The following is a 10,942-nucleotide window of genomic DNA, read 5'->3' on the forward strand; positions in this document are numbered from 1 at the left end:
CCCGGGTGGCAAAATCTTCGTATTAACCTCAAAAACAGGAATAATTGTATATCATCGTATGGACATAAAACTACCATTATTGAATAATATTATAACAATGACCCATAAAAAACCAAAATTTATCAAAAACCAATTTTTTGAGTACAAATTTTGAAACTATGTCAGAAATATTATTGAATAACGGGTATTTTCTGCGAGAATGTTGGCGATTTAAATCCTAAAAGCTTATACATGACATTCAGCGTTTTCAATCTTGGCAGCCCCTTTTGACCAAAATAAATACGTTATTCATACGCTTAATACTGAGGAATGTTACCCCGTCTTTCAATGTATTCCCGGAGTATTACCGCTTATATTTTGTGTAATGTTTGAATGTGGGTGTTTAGACTACATTCTGTAAAAAGAAATATTTTTTTTTTATTTTATTACCATCTACCTGAAGATGTATTCTTGTCATTTGGATCGAAGTTCTCAATTATCTATTCACTATTACGTAACTAGTCACCTAGTACATTGTAAACCTACACAGGTCAATTTGTCTACACGAATTTCGTTAGAGCATGCATCTGTCGTAATGATTTAAAAATGGTGATCAATTGATAACGTTGTTTTTTTATTATTATTATTATTATTTCTTGTGATAGGGAATCATATTGAATTCATGTTTGATGGGTTTTAACACAATATATTGTTGACATTAACCATTAAAATAAGAATAAATGACTGACACTTACTCTGCTTATTCACGAGTTTGCCTTTGTTATTAACGTGATGCTTTATCGTGTACCTTGACTGTTCAATGCCAAAAAAGTACCGCTTATTATTGCAATTTTCCATGTTCTTGTAATTATCGTTTTTCTTAAATATTCAGCTATTACCACATGCACATGAGTTATCAAAATCAATTTTGTCATAATAAAACAATATACAATATACACTCTTCTAAATAATACACATGGTACACTTCGCCGTTATCTTTGATTTATCTAAAACTGTCACATCAGCCGGAACATTTGCTTGAAACTCATCGATAATGTTTTCTTCAACATCAAGGCTTACAAGCGATTTTAATGAAAGTCACCCCTCAATTTGCGTCTACTGCCTACAGTTTGCAATAAATGGCTAAAGGGAGGTAATTCCTCCAGAAAAAACCCCAACAGTTGAGAGAGAGAGAGAGAGACAGAGAGACAGAGAGACAGAGAGCGAGAGAAACAGAGAGAGAGAGAGAGAGAGAGAGAGAGAGAGAGAGAGAGAGAGAGAGAGAGAGAGAGAGAGAGAGAGAGAACTGGTACTGTTTGTGTATAATTAGCAATCCAGTAATAACAAATTTGAAAATATTGGATTCATTTATATTACAGTAATAATTGACAATGGATCCTGAGTACAGTCTCCAGGATGTGGTACGGTGTCATCTCTGTGAGAGTCCGAGCCCTTTATTGCACTGTGACATTTGTAACAAGCCTTTGTGTAAAGAATGTGAGAGAAAACATCTCACAGATGGATCCACAGAACATAGAGTAGTACCATTTAGATTACGGAGATGTATCACTAAATGTCAGAAACATTCCTCACAAATGTGTGATCAATACTGTAAACAATGTAAGATCCCTGTTTGTGCCTATTGTGTAGAGAATACATGTAGGGGTCATACATTTATTGATGTTGTACAAAAACTTGAAAGACAAAAAAATATTTTACAAAAAGATTTAGAAGAGCTCGAGAAAAAAATTCATCCTAGATATCTCAAGATTGCATCTATCATACATGCTCAGAAAGCTTCTTTAAATAAAAATTCCAAGGAATTGACAGATACTATTGAGAAACATAAAGCGGACATCCTCATGAAAATAGACCATGTTATCGAGGAATTTAAATCTGACATTGAGAATTTAAACTCACAATTCCTGTCTGTCTTAAACAGGCATGATGATGAAATCAAACATAATCTATCTGAAATCACACAGTATACTGAAGAACTGAATTACCTACTGATCTCCAATGATGTTAGCCTTGCCTCTGCCTTCAGATCTAGGAATGCTGAATTCAAAAGATTTCCTCCTGCACCCACAGTCGTCTTACCAAGTTTTACTCCTCAAAATATCATCGACAAAAAACAAATTTATCAACAGTTAATTGGTTCTTTGTCACTGACCTCTTCTAAAACGGAAGGTTTTCCCGGAGCTGATCCTCAGTTTTCAACCTCAGAGGAACCATGGATCTCTACCAATATAGATATAAGGCCTAAGAATGAAGAATTATGCACTGTGTCTTGTCTCACAAATGAACGATTATGGACATGCAATTTAACTGACAGGATGATAAGACTCTACAACCTACAGGGAAATTTAGTTAAGGAAATTGAACCCAAGTCAGGGGACGGACCATGGAACATAGCAGTGTCAAAGAGTGGGGATCTAGTTTTTACTGATTACACAGAAGGAACGGTGAACATAGTGCCGGATACAGAGACAGAGACAGTTATAAGTCTTCGGGGATGGAGACCCCATGGTGTCTGTACTACTTTATTTGGAGACCTCTTGGTTGCCATAACCAGTGATGATAATGAACATACAAAAGTTGTGCGTTACTCTAATTTTACCGAGAAACAAAGTATACAGTTCGATGATAAAGGTGATCCTCTCTTTTCATCTGGTTTGTACAACATTAAATTTATCAGTGAAAACAGGAACCTAGATATATGTGTATCTGACAATACAGCCAAGTCAGTATTGGTGGTCAACCTGGCCGGGAAACTCCGGTTTACTTACTCTGGTTATCCAACAACCAAGAAATCATTTTCGCCAGTTGATATTACTACAGACAACCAAAGCCGGATCCTGATAGCAGACTCTAAAAACCACTGTATTCATATCCTGAATAAGGACGGGCAGTTTCTCAGCTGCATTGACAACTGTCATCTAGAATATCCATGTGGTTTATGTGTATACACTAACGACACTCTCTTTGTTACTGAAATGTACTCTGGTCAATTGAAGAAAATCAAATTATGATACATTTAACAAGAAATAAACTGTGTCTTATACGCATATATTTACTATCAGTGTATATTTCCTCTTATGTTTGCATTGGGAATCTGCAACGTTTCGCCAGTCCTCAAAGAAGCTGAGGCACAGAGAGGTGGAAAACACTGACATTACCCTTTGTAATGTTACAAGCTAAAGAGATAAAGAGGTCGTATTTTCGTTTGCTGTTTTATAATTATTTGAGTCTTTGACATCTCAGAGAGAGAGAGAGAGAGAGAGAGAGAGAGAGAGAGAGAGAGAGAGAGAGAGAGAGAGAGAGAAAATAAAAAAAAGCAGTTCACTTCCTACTCCCAAAATTGAAACTGTATGCAAGGAGTTGGAATTTTTATGAAGATCCAAAACAAAGTAAAAATGTCGTTTATAAAATGTCTACTTGTCAGGGAGTATGAAAATGGTGAATGTTTGGAGTTTTACTGCATCAATCAAATGCTCATGGATTGAAAGGTTAGTTCACATAAACGGAATGGATATATTTTTGGCTGTCAATAGAAATGATATTGTACAAAAATTGCATAATTTTGGAGACAGTTTTATGCTTAAAAAAACATTGCTTTTTTAAAAAGATGTTATAATCTCTCGAACTTGTTATAAGACATCTCTTATTCATTATCCGAATTTAAAAAACAACAATTTTTTTTTCACTCCAGTGTGATATTATTCTGATATAAAGGTTTTATTAAAGACCGGTATTAATAAAAATAAAGGCTGTACAAGATCTCATTGATGATGATTGTTATCGTTTAGTCTTTTGAGTTTTTAAAAACATGGGCAACCTATGTTTTACACTTGCAATGTAACAGTTATTACAAAATTTGTTTCAAAACTACAACTGATTCTTCAGCCCCATGGTTGTAATTAACAATTTTGCATAAGATTGTTCTTGGTTGAAATTAAGATTTAAACTTATGATTGTTGTAGTTTTTGCATGCAAAATGTTGAATGAATATTACATCTTTTCATTTCTTGTGATAAAGTACATAGAGTGATTAAAGTATTCATATATGCAGATAGACTTTTGAAAGAATTGGCTTTAATATTAATATTGAATCTCAAATCTCGTACTTCGAATCTCGTATTTCCAATCTCGAATCTTGAATGAGCTTTCTGGGCTTTCGTAAGACGACTAAGTAGTATGTTAAGTTCGTGATGATATGTACTTACTAAACTACATTCCACAAACAGTTATAAAAGACACAATTCTTTTTAGTTTTGAAATATGAAACCGGTTTACCAACCTAATTCATAAACAAGCAACAGACTCAATCAAATATTGGTTCGTTTTATGAAAATTATCCAGACAACATATCAAAGGTACTACAAAAGTCAGAAAAATTACTACAATATAAAATTCAGTCGTTTTGAGGAATCTTAAAGAAAAAATCTATTATGTTTTAAGGATATTGCCAGTTATCTATAATGCAAACATTAATCAATTCATCAAATTAACCTGGAAAAGAAACAGGTACTATGATCAATATTTACATTTTTGCAACAACATTGGTTATCTTTCAAAATGTCACTTAAATGAAAATATACTACACAACTCGTAAAACGTTCGAGAAACATGGATTGTGGAAAACAAAACATCTGTGTTTCGACATTATATTAATTATTGACGACGAAATATAATTACATTATTTTATTTTGTATCAAAGTATACAATGTATTATATTATTAAGTAAAAACCCAGATTCCTATACCAGGATTTTATTCATATCACTCGTTTAACACAAAGAGCATTCCGTATATTATGACACAACGTGTTTGTACAATTGTGACCGACCCTTTTTCTATGCGAACAGAGACCACAAGAGTTGAGGGGATGTGCGGTCATCTTAATATAATTTGTAGATAATAATGTAAACATTTCTTGAACTGGATTGTTTCTGTCAGAAACTGGCCAAAAATGTTGCCAAAAGATATAAAAGCAATAAATATATAAAATTCATTCTTTATGTATACAATCTTTAAATTGCAATTTTTGTTAGAGTGGATACAATACAACTGTGATCACCGTGTAAGAAAGGATTGAACTATAGTGTTTTACATTACATAGATTTCTTATGGAGGCTGATTAGTCAACGAATTAAGTATCAATTCTGCTTAAACTTTGACCTAAGATATTGTTATCTATATAATAGCATTTAGTAAAGAAAAATAGGTAGCTTTAAAATTTCTCAGTTCCCTATATATTCATACAACTCTTATTCTTAGGATATTTAAATAGTATAAAAATGACCATGGCCATGGGGCCCTCTTGATATTTCGATTTAAAAAGATTTCGACACAATATTTATTTTATTTAATAGATCGATAAAGAATCTTTTTTTGAAATATGATTTCTCAAAACAGAGACCAATATCGGTTTTGAATCATTTCATTTGAATTTTAAAGGAAAACTGAAAATAATAGTGTAAAATTCCAAATAGTGCACAGGATTTGTGAAGTTTAGGGTCTGCCCGACCTGCAAGTGTGTCCTTTGACGACCATCGTCCATGATTTGTAAATTGTCAAAAGGTCACTGTTGTTTCTGCTTGATAATTACATTCTGGAGGTGTTGTGAGGCCTGTCAGCCTATCCGCAACAGTGAATCTTGGTCAGAAATGTGTCTAAGGCAATCTTTTGAATTCAGAATTAAGCAATTTGTATGCAAAGGCAAGCCTGGCATCATTGATATTCAGAAATTCTTTCAGTTTATAGATGATCTGTTTGATTTCAGTAATATCGTACTTGATATCTTCTCTTTGCTTGTTCAGGACAGATAGGTTTTTGGTGTCAATGTTATTCAGATCTGATTCCAGTTCTTAGATATGGATGATTTCTCTGTGTTCATTTCTCCATGTTTGTCCACTGCTGCCATAAGGTTCTTTGAATTTTTATTCATATTAGCTATTTGAACTAGAGTGTTAGATGCTATGTTCTCGTATTTAAGATAAATTGAATCGTAACTCATGTTAGTGTTTTAATAAATCATTTTTCTTTGTTTCTATTTTCCTTGAAATGCTAGTTTGTTCGTGGGCTAGGTGTTCACCCGAGGAGACACATTCCATGTAAAACTTGATTGTCGCTTCGTTTACAGGAGAGGTCACATAATTGTACGCATGGAAACGATTCACACATACAACTAATAAAAACTATCGTCGTATTTTTCAAAACAAAGCAAAAACAAAATTCCTCAGACAGTCAAATTAAAATATGAAAGATTGAAAACACAAACAAATTTATTGTATTGTTTTATTCTTTAGAACAAACAGCACAAACCAATTCTCTTCCTTCAACATAAGGTGGACACTTCAAGGAACCACACAAAGCCTCTACTAGGTAAAAAACTTTACCATCTTTACTTGTAGAGCCCCCGTGTAGAGTGTCGGGATGACTATCAATACAGGTGTATGTTGTTCCAGCTTCATGGGTATAATGACCCGCCATAAGATAACCATGATACTCAAGTGTCCAGCCTTTGAAACAGGTTTTTCTTGCTACAATGACAATGAACCATCATAAAATATTTTTCCTCCTTAAAAATTTTCTATTGCCTAACAAAAAATGTCTATATGTAGGATTAACATTGTGAAATTAAAGAAAGAAATACTTAATATTTAGATGAGCTTCGACACACCTTTTTTCAGGTTGTTTTAACTATTTTTTAATCAGAATTATTCAAAAGTTTATTTGACCGTATTTTGTATGCATTTACAGATTCGTATATAACATTAATCGATGTTAAATTTTGAACACCAAAATGTTCGTTTCGTAGCAAAAGCGATGTCGCCGGTTTCTATTAAAAATGCATTTAAAAAGCATATGAAATAATTGATAGCCGATAAAAAAATAATTCTGTATTGATTAAAAAAAATAATAACTTGTGTGTCGGGCAACCTTAATTTTTTGGGTTTATTGATTAAAAAACAAGTGTTTTGCTATTTTTTATCTATTTACAATTTTTTTCACTTTAATCTAGAAAATACATTTTTCGTTTCATTGCCAAACTTACCTGGAAACATCTGAGCAACTGTTCTTTGGCGAACAAGACAAACAGCGCATGGGACATCATGATCATGAATTGTTTGAATATAACCTGTAAAAGTTTTAGTTTTATATTCTGCACCATAGACGTAATTTTTTAATCCATCATAACCACCAGTGTACATCCCCCATTCTGGATTCCTCGGTAAACAAAGAGGTTCTACTGCTGCTCCTTTATGAGAATAATGAGAGCCTCCAGTATACCCTACACAAGAAGTTATAAAAAAAAATAAATACAATTCAATAATTCTTCAATGAAAAAAACTTTCCAGCAATCGATCGAGTAAAAAAAACTCTGATCAATATGATGTCACAATTAGCAGCATGATGTCATATTTTACTGAAGAAATCTGTCTCTTTTTCGTTTTTACAATATCCTAACATTAAAGTCTGAAACTTCTAGGTGTAAATATCATTGAAAACACTTCAAATGAATATCTGTTGCTTGTTACTGTTGCACTTCATTACGTATTATATTCATTAATGATATCACTAGCATGTTTCATAGATAAGATCAATTTCGGGTGACAAACTACAAACTATTTATACCTTTATAAGAAGTATTTATTACGGAGAAACAAATGAATATTTACCTGGTTTTTAATTTAGGTATCTCACTCCTCATGAATTGATTTCATTGCGGAGATGATCATTGTATTTAAAATGATCATGATTTTTATTTATTTATTCATCACAGAATTACCTTATAGTTACACAATATTCATATAACAAATCCATTACTTTTTTTTTGAGGAACTATTTTTTCGCGCGGAAGGTTTTTAGACGAAGATGACAGAAACAAGCAGATAAATTAATGTTCAAAATACTTTTCTTTTCATTATTCTTTATTTATTACTCAGTTAGTTTAATCAATATTTATCCATTTTAGATTCATATACATTAACATGATGATAATTAGGGTTGTAAGATCGGGAAACAAGCCACATGGCTTATATTTATCCCTTTCTTGCATACAATGAGAGTTGTAAAATGAGATGTAAATACAAGAAACAAAATGAAAAATAATGCAAAAAATCAAAATTGGAAACACTTTTAATGAAGTAATGAAAAAGTCTACAAAATACCATATGAATGGAATAGAATATTCATTATTTACATTTTAAACACTTGATAAGTTTGTAACATTTTCTATGGTTCAGTGTGACGTGAGACATGTAGAAAAAATAGATCTTGAGAGAGTGATAAACGTTTAGCTTAAAATCATATATATATATATATATATATATATATATATATATATATATATATATATATATATATATATATATATATATATATATATATATATATATAACACGTCTACTATGCAAAATTTTTCTAGGCATTTAAAATAAGATTAAAATGACCCTTAAATCTAAAATTTGAGATCACTGACCCCCATGTTTTATCATGTCAAAATGATACTGAATACATATCTATGCAAACGGGATAAATCGTATAAAATTCTTGATAATCAAAAAGTTTTATTCCAAATCAAATTGTAACTAATATATAAATGGCCTATTTTAAGTGCAAAACTAAGTGCAAAATTTTTTCGCAATCTCTTTATTTAATTTAACTATTTTGCCAATAACCCGAATATTTTAAAGGATCAATTTGGCATATACCAGAAGCATCTGAGTTTAAGTTCTTAAAAAATGAAGCTTAGTTTTTGTAAACAAAAATGACATTGTACTGTGGTTTCATTAATATTCAAGGGCATCAATATTCGTGGATAAAGTGAAAATTACAGTTTCAAGGATACGTAAATTAGTGGCCAATGACCCTATCAATACAAAATGTTAATAAAAATTGCACTTCAATGAACATTTAATTTCGTGGATAAACTTAACAACGAAATCCACGAAAATTGGTATTCAACGAATATTGATGAAACCACAGTAATTTCAAGATTATGGGCTTTGCGGTAAATAATGTCAATATCTATCATATACGATCAACATGATTCTAGCAGCAGTACCAATAAACTCGAGAACTAATTGTCCATCAAAATATTGTATCAAACGTATTCATGAACTAAGGGGTAGTTTAATCTTTTTTTTATTTTTTTTATTTAGACGTGATTGGGACCTATTTATAACAGTCACTTGATATCAGGCACCAATAGATTCAATTGGTGATTCATAATTAAACGATTACCTGAATAGACAAGATCGGCATTGGAAGGGCACGTTTTCTTTCCCCATCTGGTGTAAACTACACTACTGTTGCAAGTGTCTGTTAAAATACAAAAATGCTAGATTTTTTAGATCATTAAATCAGTCTCCTGAAAACGTGATTTTAAAGAATATTATCTCACGTACGTGTCTTTACTCTAGAAGTAATGTTTTCCTTAAACTCCTTCATGGATTTTTCTATGACATCAGTGAAACTTTTGAATTCCCGCCTCAAAGCTTCTACTTGGTACGCTCCTAGAGTAGAAGACAGTTGTCCTGTTAGATAACCCTGTAGCATGTCTTTACAGCTTCCGGTGTTCGTCTCAGCTTGTGTCAAAGCAATGAGTAATAACAACAATAAGGTTCCCATCGTCCTTCGTAGAATTTGAAACAAGTAAAAATAATTTTAAAAATTATTCATAAACATATCAAACATCTACTAGTTCTTCTAGTGCAATAACAATTTTTAAAAATCTTAAATTCAGTGCAAATTGCTGTATTTTATCAACGAAAAGTACAATACTTGTAATAACCACACTACCTTAAAAACGTATCAACAAGCTTATGAGAGGCAAGTACTGTTTGGTCTACAAAATAAAATATCATAGTGCACTTTATAAATATATAAATTGAAAACACATGCGTAAGAATTTTTACAATTGTGTCACGAAATTTCATAATCAAAATGAAATATGACACTAAGTATTACTACGTTGATGCTAACGTTGTAATCCACTCAACTGTAAATGTTTTTTTCATCTGAATTGATCCAAACAATTAATTAGCATTATATCAAATTAAGAAACGTGAATATAATATCAATTAAAATTATCAATCGTTTATGTTTCTTTTGTAAGTTCACTAATTAATCAGTTTATAGATACTTTTTTCAAATTAATAATGTTTTCAAAAGCTTTGTTCAATATTTTCCTTTATCAACACTTAATCCCTTTATCCTTTTAAATTTGACGTTAACTTAAAAAAAGGGTTTTCAATGGGCAGAATTCGAAGTAATGTCAAATACTTTGTTTATAATATAGGTTTTTTGTCTGTCTGATATACATGAAAAAAAGCTTTGGTGTTTATAAGAATAACAATATTTAATACAATGAAAACTGGGTTAAATAGCAAGTCTATTACAGTGGTGGAGAGTGAAATAAAAGTTTGTGACGAGACTTCGACGACATAAGTAAAATCGTCATCATATAACGCTGGACTTTTATTAATTCATTCAATCAACATTATTTGCATGTATCTGTATATTTATTATTTTCATTAATTGAGGTTCAGAGTGTAGTTTTTAATTACATGTTGTCTGTTGTTATTTACTCAATTTTCAATGAAATTAATACATGGATGAGAATCAGTAATCAAAGTAAACATGTAAATAAAATGTCACTGTTGATATTTTAAATAGCCATTTTACTTATGTGGAGTAACTGCAATTATAATAGAACTGTTGTTGGTGTTGTCATCTTAAGTATTTCACACCCCCCCCCCCCATTATAATGAATTTAGAACATTCGTGCAAATCTGAACCATAAACTGATCAATACAGTGTACCCTTTTGTACGGCAACACTGGTATTATATAACAACATATATTGATTTGTTTTAAAAGGGTCACATAACACTTGCATTTTCGCTTTCTACGAAAATCTCAATCACATATAGTTCAGTCATCATTTTCATTGAA

The 10,942-nt window shown here is 31.5% G+C and overlaps 2 protein-coding genes across 2 annotated transcripts; one reads left to right on the forward strand and one right to left on the reverse strand.

The window, feature by feature from the left end:
- The first annotated feature begins 1,370 nt into the window (after positions 1 to 1,370).
- Positions 1,371 to 3,011, forward strand: LOC128185106 (uncharacterized). Its single transcript, XM_052854785.1, has one exon. It carries the CDS (start codon positions 1,371 to 1,373, stop codon positions 3,009 to 3,011), a length of 1,641 nt encoding a protein of 546 aa, XP_052710745.1.
- A 3,267-nt stretch (positions 3,012 to 6,278) lies between these two features.
- Positions 6,279 to 9,625, reverse strand: LOC128184879 (uncharacterized). The gene is made up of 4 exons (XM_052854511.1): positions 9,395 to 9,625; positions 9,231 to 9,308; positions 7,039 to 7,275; positions 6,279 to 6,523 (listed from the first exon to the last, which is right to left on the reverse strand). Exons 1-4 carry the CDS (start codon positions 9,615 to 9,617, stop codon positions 6,279 to 6,281), a joined length of 783 nt encoding a protein of 260 aa, XP_052710471.1. The 5' UTR covers positions 9,618 to 9,625.
- Positions 9,626 to 10,942: the final 1,317 nt, after the last annotated feature.

This window comes from Crassostrea angulata, chromosome 5, assembly GCF_025612915.1.
Source record: "Crassostrea angulata isolate pt1a10 chromosome 5, ASM2561291v2, whole genome shotgun sequence".
Taxonomy (NCBI): domain Eukaryota; kingdom Metazoa; phylum Mollusca; class Bivalvia; order Ostreida; family Ostreidae; genus Magallana; species Magallana angulata.

Coding starts and splice junctions, on each gene's coding strand:
- LOC128185106 (XM_052854785.1), top strand. CDS start 1,371: ATGGATCCTGAGTACAGTCTCCAGGATGTGGTACGGTGTCATCTCTGT.
- LOC128184879 (XM_052854511.1), bottom strand. CDS start 9,617: ATGGGAACCTTATTGTTGTTATTACTCATTGCTTTGACACAAGCTGAG. Junction 9,309..9,394: donor TACTTCTAGAGTAAAGACAC/GTACGTGAGATA, acceptor GTATTTTAACAG/ACACTTGCAACAGTAGTGTA. Junction 7,276..9,230: donor TGCCGATCTTGTCTATTCAG/GTAATCGTTTAA, acceptor CTTCTTGTGTAG/GGTATACTGGAGGCTCTCAT.